This window comes from Apodemus sylvaticus, chromosome 5, assembly GCF_947179515.1.
Source record: "Apodemus sylvaticus chromosome 5, mApoSyl1.1, whole genome shotgun sequence".
In the NCBI taxonomy this organism is placed as follows: Eukaryota; Metazoa; Chordata; class Mammalia; order Rodentia; family Muridae; genus Apodemus; species Apodemus sylvaticus.
In genome coordinates, this window is record NC_067476.1 from 95,104,324 (window position 1) to 95,127,441 (window position 23,118).

General features: G+C 42.3%; 1 protein-coding gene across 1 annotated transcript in view; it reads right to left on the minus strand.

Moving 5' to 3' along the window:
* Ryr3 (ryanodine receptor 3) overlaps positions 1 to 23,118 on the minus strand; it is a 410,215-nt gene that overhangs the window by 4,046 nt on the left and 383,051 nt on the right. Inside the window, 14 exon segments of the mRNA XM_052181674.1 lie at positions 110 to 174; positions 900 to 1,056; positions 2,525 to 2,659; positions 4,565 to 4,711; positions 5,032 to 5,092; positions 5,452 to 5,579; positions 6,000 to 6,042; positions 9,521 to 9,651; positions 14,335 to 14,535; positions 16,130 to 16,216; positions 17,114 to 17,285; positions 17,980 to 18,038; positions 20,064 to 21,391; positions 22,014 to 22,095. Of these exon segments, the coding sequence (XP_052037634.1) occupies positions 110 to 174; positions 900 to 1,056; positions 2,525 to 2,659; positions 4,565 to 4,711; positions 5,032 to 5,092; positions 5,452 to 5,579; positions 6,000 to 6,042; positions 9,521 to 9,651; positions 14,335 to 14,535; positions 16,130 to 16,216; positions 17,114 to 17,285; positions 17,980 to 18,038; positions 20,064 to 21,391; positions 22,014 to 22,095 (2,796 nt within the window).

Sequence of the window (23,118 nt, forward strand, 5' to 3'; positions counted from 1 at the left end):
ATGGGAAGCAAACCTTTTAGCAGTTTTGCTTAGAGACAACTCTAATTAAGAGCCCTATTTATGGTTTGAGAAACTCGTTTGGGGTTGAAATAAGTAGAAAGCTCAGTACCTCCATGTCTTCCCGTACTTGTTCCTGCTGGTCCCTCAGCTCTCCAAAAGCATCAATAATAAGACCTGAAAGTTTAAATACAAAGGACATACCTTCATCTGCACTATGATCTTAGGGGAGAAATGGCAGAAGCCATTCTGATTTGGCAAAACAGTGAATTATCAAGCTGCGCTAGCCAATTAAAGCAAAAGTAAAGGGAAAACGAGCTGCTTTTTCAAGTGCTTGGCCCTGGTTAACCGGTTCCCACTACTACTCCTGTGCTTCAGTGCTGTCGGCTCCGTGCCCTTAACTCTTTCCTCTTGCTTCTGAGCATGAGGCACATCAGTACCACATCTCAGCGTGACTCAAACGAAATTCATCATCATCTTTCCCCCTTCATCTCCTAGTAAGCTGTTGACTAAAATATCAGCACCTTTCTCTCTGCTCTGAAAGACAATAAGACATGTCATCGTTTTGCATCTCCTTTCTCTTCTGCTCCCTTAGCTCACTGCCTGAGAGAACAAAGAGGAGGGTAAGGCAGGCAGCAGGGGACATCTAGGAAGGGATAAAGACGTAATTTAAAGTGAGGAGCATTCTGTACATGTTCTCAAGTTTCTTGGAATTGTCTGGGTGGCTCGGTATATACAAGGCATCACAACCAGCAAATGCTCAGGGAGTTGCTAAATTGACAACTTAGAATGAGTTAGGAAAAAAAACTTCTTTATAAAACAATCACCTGATGGATATAGAAAAGCAAAGCAAACTAGATTTATTCAATCCAGCTCCTGTGTATTCTAATTGACAACCATACCTTGAATGATGGCCAGCAAGATGACAATTACGAAGAAGAAGAAGGTAATATCAAAGACGATGCGATACATTTCATAAGGGTCACCAGCGGGGTCTTCAATTTCATCACCAATGCCACCACCTGCTCTTACGCCCACATACATGTGGAAGAGATAGCACTAGGGAAGATGGTAGTTGCAGCTCAGGTGACAAGTGCATGGCTCTCTGGGAGCATCTTCATTTTGTGCACTACAGATCCAACCATGACAGCCCCCAACTGGATGCAGGGACCTTCGGTAATGCTAGCCTCTGCTGTCCACCATACCCCACTTTGCTGTCTACCAGAATGGAAAGATTCTTACATTTTTGAAAACCTGCTTTGAATTGAAATGCATATAATAGAAGTGTGTTAAGGCCTGGTGATTATGCCATATGCCACTTCTCAGCTTTCAAGAGTGCCAGCCTGGTGTTTTAGGCTCTTTTTACTTCTCCTTTATCCCCTATGTATTTGCCAAGCATTTCCGTAGATTCTTAAATATGGGGTGAACATCCGTAACCTGGTATCAAAATGTTTTTAAACTGGCCAAATGCTGTCATGACACCTCAGGTGAAAAATTCAATACCTGATTTTGTGTAATGAGTCATGGGCAAAATATAAGCATTCTAAATACACTGTGGAAAATTACGTTCAGAGTTTGCATGTAAAATATATAGGAAGCAGATGAATTTCACGTTTATGTTTTGGTTCTACTCTTATGACATAGAATATATACAGATACCACAACCACCCCAGTCAGAAGCACTTCTGGTCCCAAGAATTTTAGATAAGGAGCATTCAACACACTGAAGCTGAAATAGATTTTGGCACATGTGTCTGTGATCTGAGCACTGCCTCATCTAGCCAGGTGCCCTCATTCTTGTACCTCACCAGAAGACTTGGGCTCAGAGAAAGAGCAAATGCATAGCAAGGAGCAGCCTGACACCAGCGGCCAGTTGTACTGGGTCATCTGAATGAAAGGCATTGCTGTCCTGTGAGGGTCCTTGTCCCAAGACAGCACGATGGGAGTTTCAGACAATAAGCAGTACCTGTTTATAGGAAATGCTCACAGGCCTATACCTAGCGTGTCTTCCCCTGAAATTAGTCCATGATAAACCCTAGAAAACATTGCTGCTATGTCTACAGGGTGTTGCTCCCAGCTGTGCCTTTCTTCCCACTAGGGCCTAATGAGCCCCGTTCACCTGACAGGCACCCCTTATCCTGCTGTGCCAAGTTCTTCAGCCTTCTGTATATCTTCTTTTTAATGGATGGCTGAAATAAAGATCTGATCCTTGGAACTTCACTCCCAATTTTCAAACATGAAAACCAGAGCTTTTCTGCCATGAAATTTAGATGTGCTCACTCACGGTCTGTCTAATCCTCACCCCAAAGTGAGAAGTGCTGGTACCCGTTGGTCCCCACTGTGTGATGACACCCACTCCCATCCCCTCCAGCTCCCCAGGACACCGCCCTCCTCTGGTTGGAGGGCACCTAGTCTTTCTGCCCAAATGCCACAGCCCTTTGTTCTGCCGGCCACCCCCCTGGCTCTTCTCATACAAAGCGGCTATGTGGCCTTCTCATACATGTGGCCATGGCTAGTGTGTGCTCACCGTCATCATGTCATCACACTTCATATCTGGCTCTTCGTCATCTTCACTCTTGTTGTAGAACTTTCGGAAGAAGTTGAAAGCCACCACAGTATAGAGGTAAACAACCACAGCCAGGAGGCCAACGGTCAGAACCAGCTGAGGGTGAGAGGACAGATGCAGAGGAGTGGAATTTGAGTCCTGAGAGGCCCCTGAGCCCTCCAGGAATAAGGGAGACCGGGATGTGCTCTGTCTGCTGGTAGAAAACAGGCTGACCACAGAGGACCAGTTTCACAAGAGAACAGAGTTGATGGGTGGAGTGTTCAGGGCTGGATTGTGTCCTCCCTGTCATTTATGTGTGGAGTCCTAACCACTAGTACCCAGGATGTGACCATTTGGGAACAGTGTTCAGAGAGGTTAAACTAGAATGAGGCCAAGCGTGGTCAATCTTATCATGTCACTAGAAGAGGGGGATTAGGAGCCAGATGATGTGAAACGCATGTACACACAGAAGGACAGTGGTGTGAAATGGTAACCAGAGCAGAGCTGTACAGGAGGCAAGGAGAGACACCTCAGAGGAGGCCAGCTCATCAGCACTTCCATTTCACTCTTACATTCTCAAGAGCCTGAAGTCATGAGCCTGAAGTCACCTGTCTAGTATTTAGTTAGGCAGCTCCACCACACTAGCACCTGGAGTATGGTTTTGATCATAGGGAAGCATGGGTGTACTTGTGAATCCTTGTGATGGTTCCGTAAGCAGAGCTCCATTGTGCTTACAGAGCTTTTCCAAGGCTTGCACTCTAAAGCTGTTACTGAGAAAACCAAGTTTTCTCAGACTTGTAGTTATCCCTCAGTGGTATTATATCACAGCAGTAAACCACATAATCACCACAGCTTTGAGTTATTGGAGTTATTTGAAAACATTGTGAAGATTTCAATGGTTGAGTCAAGAAATCTGCCTAGGCTCACTGGTGTAACAGCACAGGTTTACGTCCATGCTATATAGGGAGGCCATGATTCAGAACCTGAGTGAGGAGCCCTGCCTCTTGGGTCCACTCCAGCAGGGACTAGATACTGGGCTAGACAGAAGAAGAACAGTGCAAATATTTTGCCTTCAAGAAACTGTAAAAGAGGGGCTGGGCACACATGCTTAGGTCAGCACTAAAATAGATGTATTGATAGCCTCCTGAGGGATGAAGTTACTCAGATCTTGGGGGACAGAGCTCATAGGAAGTGCTTTAGACAGGATGGAGAACTGGGGTTTCATAGCAAAGGAAAGCAAAAGGATTGTGGAATCTACACTCAGCCACATACTGCCAGCTCTGCGGTCTGGGGACAACACAGCCCCTCAGCTTGCAGTCTCTGAGATTAACATCTAGCTTACTAGGTAGTTGTGACTCAGTTCCTGAGGTGTGGCAAAAACTTGACACATTTTAACTTTCTTGTATTCCTGTCCCATACAGAGGTTTAGAAGTATGATGAAATATGCCCCATACATACTTAACTGTATTAGTGAGGAAGAAAACACTGAGCAATTTGAATTTGCAAATATGGAGACTCCATAGAGGTTTTATTATCTATAGTCATTGCTGTATCCAGTCTTCTACATATGGCCCAAGTCAATTCTTTGTCTAGCCATGTGGATGTGCACATCATATATGTCCACATTATGTATAAATGTGTATATAAAAAGTATACCTATTATTAGGAACACATGTCAGAAGTACCTGAGACGCGTGTGCATGTGTGTGCGTGTGTGTGTGTGTGTGTGTGTGTGTTTGCTGTCTCCCAGGAGGTGAATCAGAGCCATGGAGGAAGGGTATGTCCATGAAAGGTACCCGCAGTGATTCTGATGCGTCCATTACTTTGCTCAGCACATTTTATTCTCATAACTTTAATGCTCCATCTTCAGTTGGCTATAGTTTTACAAAAACAGCTGTTACTAGTTCAAGTGTTTGGCCAAGAAAGAAGCTTTACACACTATGATAAATTTCCTGACATATACAAACATACTCCCCGCCCCCCCCCCCATTTCTACACATTCTGTAAGTATAAACCCAATACCTGTTTGCCATTGTGAGTTACAGATGACAGGATCGTCCTCAAGGTCTTAAAGCCCATTGCAATATCCAACAGATGAGCAGCAAAGAAGAAGTTGTTGTAGTGGCCCAGGACAGACATGGTTGTATACCAGGCAAGGTAGAGAAAGGACTGTAGAAATGGGAAAGAGTGTCAAACTTCTCAGGCATTGATATAATAGACTCATTCAACTATCCCTCATCTGGGGGAACAATATGAAGAGAAGGATGCATAGGTACTGGGTGCTATAAGTTGTCCCAAGGTCTTCCAGTGGAGACCCATTCACGATACACTACTGTACAAGGGACTCTCAGCACTGCTCAGGCTCCTGACCCATCATCACCCAGGGAAGATGGCAAGAGAGTTCGGGGCTGGCTTATTCCTTGAGGCATCCAATGAGATCCCTGATTTGGAGTGTAAGACCTTATTTGTTTGTCTTTTCTGGTACTTACGTTGTCAGTGAAAACCACCCCGAGCTTCCAAATATGGTACTTCATGTCGATGGAACTTAGCCTAAAGAGGAACAATAATTTCATAACTTATAAATGCCAATGTTAGTGTAAGTGTACTTAAATTTAATGTTAAGTTTAATAAAGGGGAAACTTTCTTAAGGTTAATAACAAACACAGCTTTGGCTTTTTATCAAGTTGTATAGATTTTCTAGAGACACAGAATGGTTTGAATCATGCACCTCAAATCCTTAGTCTTTGGGACATAAGGATTGATTGCCCATGAAATCCTTGAAAGCAATTCTCTCCTAATTTGTAGGAAAACAAAAGACATGCGTGTACTTTCCCCTCTGGCCCACGGTAGAGGAATGGGAAACAAAGGATTTATCTTTGTCACTTGGACTTGAGCCCTCAGATCTGTACCATGACACCAGAGACGCTGCCTCTGCTTTGGCCTCTTCTACTGGGCTAAAGTCAAGGGCATTTTTGTCCAAACCCAGGAGTTCAGCAATCCGCTCTGCTCCATAGAGATCTCCATACTTGTTGATCACCTAAGGCAGAGAAATGAGATGGAGGGCTGTGGCTGGACACACCACCCAACATTTCTCCAGCTTTGAGGTCTTGGGAGCCTTGTTAAGCTTTGTCAAAGGGTTGAACAAGATAGTATTCAAAACTGGCAGGAAAAGAAAAAAGTAACCAACCCCTAGATAAAACAAAAGAGATAATGACAGTTAAGTGGGACACTTCTTTTCAAGCCAGGGTTTCTTCAGAGAGAAGAAAATCCTAATGTGGAGAAAGCAGCGCAGGCTGTGTGCAGGTGCTGAAGGTGGTGGGGTGGAGAGCAAAGGGAAAGCCCGCATGTGCAAGCCCCGCGGCTGAGTCCCCTCCCGGCCCACTTTAAGCCTGAGAGCGCGTTCACTCATGTTAGGATATGGATAACATCACTCCTCCCCCACCCCAGCAAGGCATACCTTTCTCTTCACAAACTTGTCCCAGTAGTTATTAGGGAAAGATCTGGAAACAGAGATGAAAAAGACAGGTTCTTAATTACTAACTTCAAGGCAAACACATCAAGAAACTTCCCAGTTTGAATGTCCAGATCTGTGATCTCAGGTTTCTGTCCGACTCCCTGAAGACTTCAAACCTTGATTCAAGTTCAGAGTCATCCCAGGGCTCCTTCCTGCCTTACAGTTCCACTGCTTTGTATCAACTCTGAGACCCTTGGAAAGCTTTTCTAGTTTCTCTCCCAAAATGTTGCTTTTAAAAAAGGAGTCATGATGACAGGCTAGCAAGAGACATATGTTGTTGGTTTTTGTTTTGAAAACCCGTCCTGCTTTGTACACCCCCTTCCCTGGCTACCCTGGTGTCACACTGTTGGACATGTCTCTACCACAGCCTGAATCATTTCTGCTGTTCCTCCAGGGGACACAAATCTAGCTGTTTCTTGACCTTGTATATTGGATCGCAATATACAACAGAAACAATATTTAGAAGGAAATGAATGTCTGCTTCCCATTCCATGACTGACAGTGAGGGGGAGATGGAGTGGTGTAGGTTGTCCTGGGATACATAACAAGCTCTCTTACATCCCTGTTCCCAACCAAAAGGCACTTTGGTTAATTTATAGAGGGATTCCATTGACCCCCTGTTTCTCCATTCACTTGTCACCACGTACTCCTGTGGTTACCTGCTTCCTTCCAGGCCTCAGATTCTTCTCTTCTAGAGGTGGTATCTTATTCCATGATATACCAACCTCCCCAGAGACATCATGTTTCTCTGCCTGGAATTTTTTTCTAGTTCTATTCCAAGTTTTTTCTTCTCATTAAAATAAAGAAGAAAACAAACAAAAAACTGCCAGCCTTGGGAATGTTAGCAAAATTGTTTAAAATGTGTTGTATCTAGCGAGAATGAGCTGTAGTGAACCTCCCTGGGAGGGTTCCCCGTAGGGTTGTGGCTGGAGCTGAACCAGCCCTTGTCATATGAGTTCTTACTGAGAGTCAGTCTGTGGGTTTGAACTATGCAGCAGGCTCCAATGCAACAAAGACCACCAGTTCATGATAAGGACGTGAAGCCCTCTCTATCCAAAGAGGTGACAGCCTTGAGGGTAAAAACTTTTCTCACAGATTTGTTTTGGTTGCTGTTCAAATTGTTTATTCATCTTAATCATCTAATTGCCAATTAAAAACAAATGCTGGTATTGTGGAATAAAATGCTAATAGGCATATTTATAAGATGAAAAGCATTTTTACTCTTTTTCTGTATGCATTGCTACTTGATTTTTTTTTATGCACCACATTTAGATTCTTATTCTACAAGAATAAGAATCAAAGCCATCTTTGCTCTGCTATCATGATACCTCCTTTCCCTTCTCCTGGTTTGTTTTGTCAGGTTTTGCTTTTATTTTGTAGGATTTCATTACATAGCCCTGGCTGACATAGAATTCACTACATATACAAAGCCGGCTTCAAATGTAAAGCTACACTCCCATCTGTTTCTAAGTGCTGGGAGTATACAATTTGCTCCTCATGATCAGCTTCCTTCTCTCTTATATACAAATGTTCTCGAGCATACACCTTGGTCTATTGGTCTTATTTTTGTCTGGAGTAGAATAAGTCTAACCCCCTCACTACTAAGGTCAAGAAGGTCCTTGAAGGTAAAACATACATTTTTATTTGGCTACATGCTTTAAAATATAGTCTATAGAACAGACTTGCAGAAAAATGCTTAAAGGATATGATGAAATCCTTAGCCTCTTTAGTTATTAGGGAATTACGACAAGGTGCCATTATATCCCTGTCACCAAAATTATTTGACACTAAGAAGTGCTGGCAGCAGGTAGAAACTCTCTCTATAGCACTCTTTATAATGTATACTGAAACAAGCATTTTCCATAGCCTAATCTTAAATTTCCTTCAGAGAGGGCTCTTTTGCTTGTACACAGATAAAGGGATTTTATGGTAGAGCTGCTTGTAATAGTGAGAGCCACAATCAGCTGAAAGAGTCTATAGTCAGGAAAATGGGTAAATACTATCTTGTATATTCAATTACATGGAAAATGTTATAGTTTGGAAGACAACTTTCAACACAGGTGACTTCACCGAGAAGCAACAAAATGATGAATAAAAAAAATCCTCTGAGTATAACTCACATAGTATGACAACTCCATGTTCACTGAGGTCAGAATAGTTGAAGTAATGTTTAAGAATAAGGTAAAAATGAAAATTAAAGAAAGATAATGAGCCCATAAGTAGTAGAACTAATAACTAAAGGTGAATATCATTAACCACTCATGAATATTAGCAAAAATGTTAGTTGGGGTTGGGGAAACATGACTGGGAGGACAACAGGGCTTTCACGCTTGCGACAATGTTCTAGTGATTTGTTACTCTCTATTAAAATACACATATCTATTTTATAGGTACTTGTGTATGTGTACCTCATAATATAAAACAGAATAAGTCAGAGTGGATAATAGGCACCAAGACCCAGTAATTCTATGTAGTAAAATAGGACAAATAATAGCCTAAACAGGTCATTATCAGTTCAAAATAACTAGAGAAAATTAAAGGGCTTCTAGTACCAGAAGTGATAGCATTTGAGTATATAGCAATGCCAGTTATCCTGATTTAATAATATACATTGCATACATGTGTTGAATTATAACACTCTTCCAATAAAATATTACATTATGTGTCATTTAGTTTAAAACTAAACTGTAAGAAGAGAAGAGCATGATATATGGTTAAGTGAGTAAAACAATGACAGAATTGCCCCATCCCATGATGCCTCTACCGTGAAAAAGAAATCAGCGTTTACAACAGTTGCTCTGTTTACAGATTTCCATGCTCACGCATAAGCAGGACTGACTCATCTACAGGAACACTGTGGTGAGTTGATTCATTGTCTCAGGTAAGTTCTAGAACCAACTGCCTTCTTTACTAGCATGTTCACACTGTATCACAGTGTTCCAGACTCACATGTCCCGGATGATCACACAAAACACATCTCAAACTCTTAGATTATTTAATGCTATCCAAAATGTCTGTAATTTAATGGCAAAAGATGAGAAAATACACTTAAACCATTTTGTTGTTTGTCCTTGAATAAGGAAATGGGTAGGACTTGCGGGGCAGGGACAGAAGGTAGGTTTTTAGTGCTCATGTTATTTTCCCCAAAGCCTTCCCTTCCTAGAGGTTGATTAGTTTGGTTGTTCCTTTATAGACCTGCCTCTCAGTTTCCTTAATCATCTTTGATCAGGAAGTAATTTCTTCCCCTGGAATCAATATCTGATATGTGTATCTTAATTGGAACAACTAAAAGTCTTATGTGGTTGTCTTTGCTTATGTGTTCACTCCAATGTTTTTACTCTCACTATAGTACTTTATTTTGCAACTCTCATAACTGTGAATGGACTGGTGTTAGAGCGTGCCATTTTCTTATGGTGATGACACAAATGTGGCTGCTTTTATAGGGTTGAAGTGGGGGCACTTACGGTGTGTTGATCACCAAGCGGTCCCACTGCCCCTTGATGTCATCTTCAGACGGCTGTTCAGTGATATACAGACCATCAAACTCCAGCTTCCTAGCAATTTCTTTCTCCCTTTTGAATACCACCAAAGGTACCTACAGGTGAGAAGATATTCATTAACTAAAGGTTTGTGTCTAATGCACTTTTTCCCAAGACCTGCCACAACCAGCCTTCCCATGTAATGGCAGTAATCCTTTATATTGGGATTTGATGTATATTTTAAACATAGGTATGTATGTCTGTGCAGCATTTGCATGCCAGTGTCCATGGAGACCAGGAAAAAAAGGTAGATCCCTGAAACTAGAGTTACAGGTGACTATGAGCTGCCATGTGGGTGCTGTGACTCAAACCCAGGTTCTTTGGAAGAACAACATATACTCTTAGCTGTTGAGCCTTGTCTCAAACACCAGACTGAGAGTTTTAAGGTAACTCTAGTTGTAAGGCCAATGCTAAATCTCACTCCTTGGCTGATACACCTACCCCTCCAAAAGTTGAGGTGATCTGAGCTACTCTTTAAGGTTAAACAGTTGAGACAATAAGACATGCAGGAGTTCTGAAACGACCATGTGTATATGAATTTCAGGCCTGAAGGGATTTTTGTCTACTAGGATTCCCAGGCTTAGAACTGAACCAAGAAATAGAAAGGACAAGGAACTATCCTAGAACAGATTGGTCAGCCACAGGAATGTGTGGAAGTTCCCTAACAGTCATTAGTGGTGAGAATCATATATATCACAGTCTAAAGATTAGTGCATGAGATGTGTTTCCATAGTTACAGTGATGTAGTTCAGAGGATTCTGTGCATACTTGCTACATACTGACATTTTCTTCTTTGCACAAAGAGCTGCAAGATGGCAGCAAACTTGTTTCTTTTTGCTGTTACTCCCAATCATTTTCTTACACAATAGACCTGCTTATTTGTGGGGGACACATTCCAAGACATCCATAGAATATCCAGAAACATGGATAGAACCAAACATATATGTACTATCTATTCTCTTAGACATACATGGATTTGATGGCCTTTTCTATCTTAACAATTATCTCAGCAAACCTATTACACACTGTGACTTTAATGTTTGCAGGCTGAGGTATATAAAATCAGTTCATATTTCTTTTTTCTCATCCATCTCATGGATGGAAGATGCTATTACAGTAGATCTTAGAAACCTTATCTGTCTTTTTTTTTCTTTATTAAGAATGGACACACCTTCACTTGGACACTTTATGGCTTCTCTTTGTCATTGCAGAATTTCCAGTGTCAGTACTCTTGCACTCTGGATGCCACTATTAAGTACATAAGAATTACTTGAATATGTGCTATCTTGCCAGTGGAAGTGATATCTGAGAGGGCTAGATGACTAGCTGTTGGGTAGAGTATACAGTGTGAATACACTGGACAGAGAGTTGATTCATGTCCCAAATAGGACAGAATAGGATGGCGTATGATTTTACCCTACTACTTAAAATGACATGAAATTTAGCACTTATATGCTGCTTATTTACTAAATTTTTACTTGATATTTTTGGACTACAGTTTACTGTGTGTAGTTAAAACCATGAATTAATGGGGGATATGGTGGGTGTGGTACGTAATTTAACTTTTTTTTTAATGGACTCTCACTCTGTAGTCCTATCTGGTCTGGAACTCATTTTGTAGTCCAAGATGACCACAAATTCAGGCCAATCCTCCTACTTCATCCTCCCAGGTGCTGCGATCACAGGCGTACAGCGTCACACTCACCTTAATCTTCGACTAGCTATGGTAGCATGGCTATCATGATGGTTAGTCTGCATTGTCAACTTGATCAGCTTTAGAATCACATAGGGACACACTGTCTTAAGGGCATTCCTAGAGAGGCTTAACTGAGGAGAAAAGGTCTACCCTGAATGCAGGTGGTGAGATCCCATTGTCTGGGACTGAACTGAAAGAGTTATAAACAGGAAGCGAGCAGAATACCAGCATTCCTCTCTGCTTAGCAGCCTCCCACTCCTGCCACCACAGAGGTTGCCCTCACTGCCTTGCCTTCCGCTGCCATGATGGACTGAATCTTCAAACCAAGAACAAAATAGATTCTTCCTCTCCTAACTTGCCTTTATCAGGTGTCTTGTCATGGCAATGTGAAAAATTAACCAATCATGTTATATAGATAACACAGCCAGAGATTAATACAAACAGAGACAAGGAGCAATCCAATCCCCTTAACTAATGGGATGGATTTAGAGAGGTCAGAGAATGCTGTTGAAATCCCAGGAAATAAGAAGCCAGAATAGCTAGACCCCCTTCTAGCAAAACAAACAAATTAACAAACAAACAGTAATTATTATAATTCATACCCACCCTGGGCATCTTATTTATTTAGAATGCCTCTAATTAATTAGTAAAATCCTTGGGACTTTAGTATTCAAACTCTGTTCATTTTTTTCTTCAAAGGTCATTACATTCATGTCATCTACACTATATTATTTCTGAGACAAAAGGGCATGAATAATTTGTTTTAAAAAGTTACTTCTTGTCTCCTTTCCCTCTGAAAACACTGAAGACCAATGATAGGAAGGTAGCAGTTCTGATATTAGGCATAGCACACTGAGAGGAATCAGCAGCAGCTGCCAGCTCATGAATGACATGGGCAGGGAAGCAGATCTGAGGCCACTCTGCTGTCTGTTTGGAAGGCTCTAGAAAACAATGTGAACACCAAAACATAGTCCACTACTAATATCTCAGCTCATTTATTTTCCTAGAATGCCGGTTATTATTAGAATACTCATTTTTTCAGATGCAGAAATAGCACTAGGGAGGCACCCCACTATGAGTTGAGCCTAGACAGCCTGGCTGCAGAGTCCACACTTTCATAGTAACTGTGGCAGGCTCAGTAAGCATGACAGCACATGTTCTCTGTAGAAAGGGGAATGGAGTTCTTACATAGGGCTATTTCACCAGGAGCAGAAAGGGACACAAAAACAAGATTATGTTTCTTGGATTCTTAACAAGAAGCAGATAATTTAATGTATATATGATGGTTTGTATATGATTGGCCCAGGGAGTGACCCTATTAGGAGATGTGGCCTTGTTGGAGTAGGTGTGTCACTGTAGGTGTGGGTTTAAGACCCTCACCCTAGTTGCCTAGAAGTCAGCCTTCTACTAGCAGCCTTCAAATGAAGATGTAAAACACTCAGCTCCTCCTGCACCATATCTGTCTGGATGCTGCCATATTTCTGCCTTGATGATAATGGACTGAACCTCTGAGCCTGTAAGTCAACCCCAATTAAATGTTGTCTTTTATAAAATTTGCATTGGTCATGGTGTCTGTTCACAGCAGTGAAACCCTAACAAGTATAGTTGAAGATACTTCCTACATAATATATCAAAGGGAAACTGTAATGAAAATAAAGTATAAAAAAATCAAAGTGATAGTCAACATTGTCAACTTGACGAGACTTAGCATCACTTAGGAGATACCTCTGAGTCTGCCTGTGAGGCTGTTCTCAGAGATGTTCAACTGCTGAGGAAAGATATACCCTGACATGTAGGTAATACCATCCCATGGGGTTTGGGTCCTGAACTGAATAAAGAGGAGATAGTTAGTGGAGCCCCAGCATTTTCTGTTTTCTGTGAATGTCATGTGACCATCGCCTTTCTGCTGCCACAGTGAGACCTCCTCTCCCTACAGTATCTTCCCAGCCATGATGGACTGTACCCTCAAACTGTGATCCAAAATAAGACAAGCTTCTTTACAGCAACAAGGAAAGTAACTTTTACAATCATGGTCTCGAAATAGAAAACACAGAAAAACGATTGAAGATTGATGTTCTTCAGTGGTTTCTAAAGATCACCCAGATGAACCAGGCTTCCTGGTTCATGACTTGAACAACCTCCAAACACAACAGTGAATCTGGGCCGTCACGTGATTTGCTTTAATTGATAGAGTATGCTGGAAGTGACATTGACAATGTGGCATTTCCAAGTCTATTTCTTAAGAGGGGATAAGAGCTTCCACTTCTGTGATCCTTAGGGAAATCCTAAGTCATTTCTACAAAAAGTCCCCCTACTGCAGAGATTACATGGAAAGACTATGAGGAGAGGGAGATGCTGTGTATCTACATGGGAAAAAGAGATGGAGTCTCACTGCTCCAGCTAAGACTCACTTCCTCACTGTTCATCAGCTAAGGTGATAGGTTCACAGATATTTTTGCCATTTTCACCTATTTGAGCTCTCAAAAGGCTGCAGACAAGGCCCTTTCCTAAGGAACAGAGGAATGACCACTGATTGTGTCCTCAGAATCAGAGAGAGAAAATGCTGGTCCTTCAAACCAAGTTTGGAGTGGCTTGTTATATAGATAACTGAAACAGAAATGCATCATCAAGATCCATCTCAGGTCTCAAATGGTTCCCAGCCTAATGGAAAGGTATATTTATAAAAAATCCAATAGCAACTCAAAGATCACAAGAAGCTTTCATGGCTAATTTCACTTGTGCTCTAGCCTGATGACTCAGACACTAAAAGGTACCGAAAGTGCTTCTCCTACAGCAAGACTTAGCTTTGTCTATAACTCACTTCACAGATTCTCATTCAAAAGCCTCAAGTTGGTGATTGAGATCCTGCAGTTGTAAGAAGCTCATGGGTCACAGTCCTCATAATGTCCCACCAGCCTTATCCTCCTAGCATCTTAGAAGACTAAGTGCTGGTGAAACTTAAAAAAAAAAAAAATGACACCACTTTTTCAAGGAGTCAGAAAAGAAAGTGCCAGATAAAGTGCCAGATGGTTAGAATGCTCACCTTCAGGCAGTAATAGCCCACCACACAGACCAGAGAGATGACAGTGTGGACAATGGCCAGAGCACGCAGTGTTGGTGCCATATAACCAGTGCTCTCCTGAAGAACAAAGAACACCATCGCTTCTTCCTCATCATCATCATTGAAGGAGTTCCACAGGTTTGCAACATCCTCTGTCTCTTCCTCTAAAGGTTCTTCAGTGACCTGGCCCAAGACACATATGCACAACCATCAGAGGGTACTTCAGTCACTGGGCTCTTCCTACAGAGTTTATATTATTAACATCTACATATGCTATCAAGCCCAGAATTACCTGTGGAGTAAATGGGTCCTTTAGGTAACTTACTGAGAAGAATCCCCAGTGTTTCTAATAGTTGCAAATAAGGACAAGGTAGAAACAAAGTCTATCTCTTGAAAAGAAAGCAAAATAAATTTAAATTATGGGCCTTTTTACTATCTGTAATCCTATGGCAAGAGAGAAAGCAGCCACAGGCCCATGTGGAGCACAAGCACCAGTTACACACAGTCCGTGTTTCCATTCGTTCATTCTTGGATTCTCCTTCTGTTCCGACAAATGACTCTCAGTTCTACACCCCTCCCCACAAACTTTTATCCTGTAGTTTCAAATGCCTGATTGTTGTCTCCGCCTAGATAGCTGTATTCCCCTCAGCCTTAGTATGTTTCAAACCAAGCTACATACACCTCACTATAGACTACCACTCTTCTTCTACAGGCAACAAAACTTACTAGTCCGTCAAACTGAGGATTTATGTAGAGAAAAATACTGTTTCGTAACAAATTGAAATGCTAGTTTTAATCAAGAATCAGCAGAAAATTTATTTCTTTTTTCCTTAGTTTTAAAACAGACTATGTCAAGAATCTAGGAAGGGTCTTTACATGCTGGCAACATGCAAGACCCACTCACCAGTGTTCAAAATTTTCCATTATGCTGAGGTGAACCTCTGTTCCTCTTATTAATTTTTCCTTCATGGTTCCTCATATGTGTCAACAGGGATAGGCCCTATTCTCAGCTTATTCCCCAAGGAAAGAACTGTATTCACTATTTATTTAAAAATGCTCCATAGTTCCTATGATGGCTGTCTTAGTCAGGGTTTCTATTCCTGCACAAACATCATGACCAAGAATCAAGTTGGGGAGAAAAGGGTTTATTCAGCTTACACTTCGAAGCTGCTGTTCATCACTAAAGGAAGTCAGGACTGGAACTTAAGCAGGTCAGGAAGCAGGAGCTAATACAGAGGCCATGGAGGGATGTTTCTTATTGGCTTGCTTCCCCTGGCTTGTTCAGCCTGCTCTCTTATAGAACCCAAGAATACCAACCAGCCCAGAGATGGTACCACCTACAAGGGGTCCTCCCCCCTTGATCACTGATTGAGACAATGCCCCACAGTTGGATCTCATGGAGGTACTTCCCCAACTGAAACTTCTTTCTCTGTGATAACTACAGCCTGTGTCAAGTTGACACAAAAAAACCAGCCAGTACAATGGCATCTAGCATACGGGATACGCTCAATAGTTAGAGATTAGATTAAATAGGAATCCAAACTGTTGAAACAGCCCCCTAATTTGCTTTTCTTGCATTCTCTGCATTTCTCTACATTTCTCCCATTGCTAAACATTGCACTTTTTTTTTTTGCTTAGAGATCAATGTCTTAGACATTTCCTTGGACATTAACTTTTTGCTCCAATTAAGAGTAAAAGTTTGGTTATAGTTTCCCCTCATGTACGGCATGCTCGGTTTGTTGTATATTTAGCCAGTAACCCCTCAAAGAAGTATCACCTTATAAAAAAGCAGGATGAAGTTGATAGCGAAGGCTACAAACAGAGCAAGGAACCTCAGGTTGTAGAAATTCCTGGCCAGGTAGTGCTGAAAAGAAAAGAAGAAGCAGAGGTAGAAGAGCAGTGGGTGGGAAGGAGACCTCCCTTTCTGACACTGAAAGGTGCCCGGCAAGAGGCTCACAGAGGGATTGATGCCTCAGTTTTTGCTCTTCCAGGGCAGTGCTGGCCTTGTAAGCACAGGCATGGTTGTTTGAAGGGAACTAGAAATGTTGATTATTCCAAAATTGTTTAAGAGTATGTCCGAGGGAACCTTACCGTGGATCATGTCACAATAAACCAGATCTCTTCGCATGCCACCAGCAAAGAGCTAAGCAGTCCCCTCCCCTGTACACAGTGCAGCCAGACTGTGGTCCAGAGTTCTCATCCATCTCGGAATCACAGCCCTTCACCTGCTTTTCAGAGTTCCCTAAGAAAGTCAAGCCTTGGAGGATAGGCCTGTAGCTGCTCGGGAGAATTAGACCCTGCCTAGGGGCTTCACTGATGGTGCCAACTGAAGTGTAGTTAAGTAAAGCAGTCCTGGTTGAGCAGCAAGTGGACCTCAAGGGGGCAACTTATCAGAAAAATAATTCACACACTATCCTGAGGCCTGCTTGTACCTACAGTAACAATGTCTGGGGACTAGTTGAGTAACATAGCCTAACACAGGAATCTTTTTGTCTTTATCCCAATAGATTGAACTGCTGACATTTTAGATCAGAGCCAGCTGAGTTCCCACACAATGTACATAAATCTGCTTGAGGGTGGTGTCTAGGTAAGCCGCCATTTTCTTCAACACAAGAGAAACAGGAAGAGGAAAAGAATGGGAATGAGGGAATGAGGAAGTGGAGGAATCATTTCTAAGGAAAAGTAACACGAATAAGTGGCTGGCTTGGAGGCCCTCCAGGCCAGCACCTTTAGTAGGAAGGGTGGAGGCTGGAGAGCTCACCAGTAACTTGGTCTGATAAATCTCCAGCCCTTTGAAGAAATTGGCCATGAAGGCTTCAGGCTTCTCAGCCTTCTGGCCACGCCGTCTCGTCTTCTTTATTGTCCCGTCAGCCCACAGGTACTCTGCTTGTCCCTCATCCTTGATTTTGTCCTCCTTTTCTCTGTCTTCCATGCTGTGGGGGAGGGGAAAGGGCGACTCAGCATGTAGAAGAAAGGCGGGCGCAGCCTGCTCCGTATCAGTTCTCTTCCTGGGTGTGAAATCTATATTTAATGAGCGGTGACCACTTTGATGATCCGATATGGACATGGGTTGTAATATGAGTTTGTGTTATTTTGGAATTAGACTTAACAATGCTTTTTATTCCCCTTTCAAAAAATGTCCTTACTAAGTAAGCCTTCTTAGGATTAGCAATGGTACCTATTCCTATAAACTTGGATGGGAATTAAGTGTGGTGTCTAAAAGAGCAAAGCAAGGCAAAGGCCTGCCGTATAATAGATATTAAATGAACACCACAGATGTTCACACCATCGAAACTATGAAGATTCTAGGCAATACTATATGAAGACTCTGAGACAAAAAAGGAGGAGGAGGAGGAGGATGGGGAGGGGAAGAGGAAGGGGAAGAAGGAGGAGGAGAAGGAGGAGGAAGAAGAGGAAGAGGAGGAGGATGAAGAAAAGAAAAAGAAAGGAAAGGAAAGCAAAGGAAAGAAGAAAGAAGAAAGAAAAGTATGGCCAGGGCTTGTAGAATACCTGTTGTCTGCATTGGTAGAAATCAGGTTTTCTATTTACCACAGCTGAAGGACGGCAGCTGTGGTCAAGTATTAACTACCACATGAAACAGAGTAGCCCACACCACGGGGAACTCACTCAGCCTTCTCAGATTCAGCTTTTCCTTCAGCTTCACGCACTGCTTTCATCTCCGCTGCCTAGATCAAAAAACAGCAACCAGTCAAGGGTTCCTCAGAGAAAAAAGTTCAGGATGAGCCTTTTTCTTCTTTCTGGTACCAAGTCCTAGAGGCTTTGTGGTACCCCCTACCCCCACCTTCCATTACTGCTTCTCTCAGGGTTGCAGAATGTATTGCAATACATCAAACCTGCTACTTCTGAGAGATGCCAAATCAGACCTCAAGACTGAAAATTCAGTTGCCTCCCTATTGTTTACTCAACTCAAGCAGGGCACTTTGCTCCAACCTTGAAGGAGCCCTATGAAAGCAAGAGATCACAGAATATCTAATCTGGAATCTTCCTCTTTCTGACAAGCTCCTTGCCTGATACCAGCCCCTTGTCACTGCCCTGGTCCCTCTGGTTCACAGCCACTACACTCAGAAGAAAACCACGCTCCCCGTGAGGCCTGTCTATCCTCTCGGAGCCTGGCTTCCTCTCTCTCTTTATCTTCATGCTGTACCGCTTTACTTATTGCTTTTTATATTTGAATGCTCTTATCTTCCCTCTCTTGGAAAGGAGTCTGAATCCTTCTGTGTACTAGGGACTTTGAGGAGCCTTACCCTCTGCCTGGATCATGAAACCCCGGCTTTCTACATGCCTGTCATTCTTTAGGATTTGGTTCCGGTCATACTGTTTCAGGAGCCTTGCTAGCTGCCCTGTTTATAGCAGATGATAACAAGAATTATATATCCATCCAGAGGACCTATATGATTGTGCCATGTCCCCTCTCACCCATTAGTTTGTTTACTAAGCTGAACAAGCATCACAAATGGTAATTATATTATTTTCCTTTTGCACTAGAGACAAAGTTCCATTAAAGCAAAACTACTGCTTTTCTTGTTAACCAGAACACAGTGGGAGGCATGTGGCACCCAAATTAGTTTCTATCCCTTTCCAAATGGTTCTATGTCATGCACCTACCCAGGAACAGTACAGAGCAAATGACACAGTAAGGGCACCTATGTTGGTGCCTCCCTCCCTGGCTCTTCATGCCCCTCGTTGGCCTTTCCATTTCACAGTATCTCCTGCCTAGCATACGTCTGAGGCGCACCAACTTGTCTAGTGTCTGTCTTTTCTATAAAATTACAAGGACAAATGAGTTATCCATTATAACTCAATTCTCAGACCCCAGAACAGAGGCATGTGCATGTTAATGTTCCAATAAATGGCAGTGGAGTTAGTGAATGGCTATAGTCTTTGCCAGCAACCTCACTTCTTTCTTTGATGCTAAAGTGGCACCATGAGTTACAGGTTGCTAGAGATGCTAGGGAACATGCAGAACATCCTGTGGCCAATGACCTCTAAGTTACTTTTGTCTTATCCATTTGATCTTCTTGACTGCCTCAAATCCTTAATGATAAGAATGTTCCAGGCACAATCTGACTCATCAATAATAATAGGTTATCAATAAAGAGCAATTATTGTCATCAACATTATATGAAATTGCTAAGTATTAGTGTTTAGTAACCTTTCCAGCTAATGGAATTTGATTTATTGGGATTATAAAGGTAATAAGAGAAATAGAACATATCTACTATACAGCTTCAGTGAAATGGAGTGTGTCAGAGCCTAAAGAATACATTGAAATACCGCCTCATAAGACATCTCATGCACTATACTTACTTTTCTATGCTTTCACTGAATCACCCTGTACACCAAAAAAAAGCTAACCTAATAAATGCATTATACTTGGTTTTCTAGGCTTACAGGAAATCAATCTGCACACCATGAATGCTAACCTAATAAAAGTCTGAAGCAGGTGAAGGTTTCAGGTCATTATGTTCAAAGTCTACAATGTAGACTAGAAGTCCTCTTGGTGACTAAACACAGAGACACCTTTCTAAGCCCCAAGCTCACCACACCTGGTCAACCTGGAATGTCAGCATAGTCCTATCAGAACCAGTGTTAATGCAGGGTTATTACCTGTGCAAACCATGTCAGTGCTGATTACAAAATTCAGTTGGATTCATTTGGGGGTAAGGGCAATGAGCTGGAATCAGGCTTACCTGAGCTTTCCTTTGCTTCCGCACAGTGCTCTCCAATGTCGGGGGTTCGTCCTTGCCGATAATTTCAGAGAGGTCACCTAATCCCACTTCAGGCCCTTGCTTTAAGCCACCTTCTTTCTTGGAGTGGATTCCAAAGAGGTCTGACATGATATCTGTATCTCCCGCCTCACCCTTTACAAAGTGGACCAGCTCAGCGGTGACACCTGGCTCAGTCACTTCTGCCCTGTCAGCCTCAATAACATCATCATGGATCCCAAACTGGGTGGGGTCAGGCATGTCACCTAGAATCTTAGTCACTCTGATGTTCTTTGCCCCTTCTACAAGGCCCCCTCCAAAGACTGTGCTCCAGAGGATCTGAAAGATTCCTCCCAAGATCGTGAAGAGCAACTGAAAGAGGCCCACAGACAGCATCCAGAAGAAGGAGAAGAGAACCCTGACCAGCTCTTTTGCACTCATCTTTTTCACATTCCTATATTGTTTCCTGAGGTTCTTCAAGGTTGCCCTCTTTAGAAACTTGGTGACATTTCTCTTTACTGAGGCACAGGCCATGGCAAACGCAGAGGCAGACTCAAAAGACTTATCTTCCTCCTCCCCCTCAATTTCTATCGAATAAGCAGGATCTTCATCCTCTTCCTCTTCCTCTTCTGGCCTGTCAGTTGAATCGGATTCTGAGATCTGAGATGCTAATTGCATCTCAAAGATTGTATCCTCACAGAAGTTCACAAACAGTTCCATCTTCTCTTGCTCCCCGCCTTCATTGACAACATCGAAAATGAACTGTCGCTTAGATTCCTTCACTTGAGGTTTTTCCCACTGAGTTCGACTGGATTCACTGATCTCAAAATAAACACGCTCAATTTTCTTGGCCCCGCCCATGATCTCGATTCGACCCAGGTATGGTTCAAAGTAATTTAACACACTTTCTGCTGGGTCTAACAGACATTTGAGACGGGAATCGTTGGGCATATGTTCAGAGAGATTTGTCAATAACACTGCCACATTGAACCCTATGTCCTTGGCTGGCTCATGGAACCTCTCTACAAAATCCACATAATTAAACATGTCGTTCTCATCAGCCTCTGTACATGAAAGGAGAAAGTCGATCTCTGACTGTGTATATTGCTTTAGACCCTCCATGGCTTTCTGAAACTCTTTTCGAGAGATGATCCCTTTGCCATCTGGGTCATATTCTTTGAAGGTATCTGAGCTGGTTAAGTCTTTAAGTTTCAAGAACATGTCAAAGAATTTCAAGATCATCTCTACATTAGTAGACGATTCTACTAGTGTGTCAACCATCTGCTTTCCGATAGTCCCATTTACCACATTTCCTGTGAGGCAGGTTTAAAAAGACATACAAATATATAAATGAACCCAAGTTATCATGCAACTGAACAGGCAGCTATTTTTAAAAGACTCATGTGCCAAATGAGTCAGCTCATTTCTGACCATAATGGTTTGAAAATAGCCCACCAGGAACCAAGGGACAAGAAACCAGGGCAAGAGGGAAGTGGCCACACCATGGCCTTATTTCTGCCCTGGGGCCTATGAGGTGGTTTTATTATTAGATCTCTGGGAATACATAGGGATACATGGCGTCCCTTTGATCCCCTTTGACCTGGGAAGATGCCCAATTAGATGGCTGGCATACACACTGGCAGCCAGATATGTCAAAAAGCAATGGGGAGAGGGAGAGGACAGGCAGGGGCAAAGCTTGGAGGTTTTCCCCAGTTCATTCTGGCTTTCCTATTGGCATCAAATGAGTTGGTTTCAGGCTTTGTCCATCAGACCATGTGCCCCTCACTCATTTTTTTTTATTCTGAAAATTTGTCGTTCTAACAAATGTCTTAAGACATCAGTGACCTGCGAGAAGGATAATCTGTGTGATTAGTAAGGTTAGTGATCAGACCAATTACAATTGTGTCAATGCCTAGTTATACCAAACAGCCCAACCTTCCAGGAGGGACAGAAGCATCACCACCATGTCCTGAAGGAGATCCAAGAGTTCCTTCAACAGCTCGATCTGACTGGAATCCTAGAACAGAAACAGGAGATACCCCTGAGCTATCTGATCCCTTAGCAAAGTCCAGGGAAGTGAGCAAGAAGGGCCTTCTCTGGAAAGGTCAGGTGAAGGCTGCATCACGGCAGGAATGAGCTCCCTTCTCGATGTGCATGAAGATGGCTTAAATCCACTGCCTAGAGTACAGGGACGCTCATCCAACACAGCTCCTTCACATTCTGCTCCGTACAAATGCAGCAGATATACAGACTGTTACTAAAAGCTACTTAATGGCCCCATACACTAAAACCCTTCAGGTACTTCTTATTTGTTGTTTTCTGTACTGGAGAACTACTTATTATAAGCTTCATGGGAGATGATGTTGTAATCCACCTAAGGAAACATTAGATTACCAAGTAGATTCTCCTTTCTTTGTGGATTAGATTCCCCCAGTTGTAGCTGGTGGTGATCAGGGAACCACCGAATCCTTAAAAGAGTATTTAGGCATGCTGTTCCTTTTGATGTTCTGTTTAGTTTTAATACAAGCAATACAGGCAGAGTACTGGAAAACTACCTCTGTGCTGCAAACCCTTCAGCATATACAGGACGATATGTAAAAGATCTCATCTAAGGATGAAATTAAAATCAGAAAATTATGCTTGCAAGAATAAACTGAAGGCAATTATTTATTTATTTATTTATTTTTTTGAGACACAGTTTCTTTGTGCAGCCCTATCTGTCCTAAAACTCATTCTGCATATCAGGCTGGCCTTGAATTCAGAGATCTGCCTGCTTCTGCCTCCTGGGTGCTGGGATTGATAGTCTGAGCCATCACCTATCAGTTTGAAGGTAATTTTTTTTATTAAATTTTTTTTCTGGGTCATACTTGTTTTACTGATTCTCTGTTTCTCTTGTCAAAAGCTTTGGTCTAGCATTCAGTTTCCTGAGGAACTTTCCCTATTGTGTGTCATAGCTCTACTGTATAAAACAACACAACAACAGAGGCCATCCTTTCTAACCCTGAATCCTTTATAGATGATGAAACCAAAACCCAGAAGT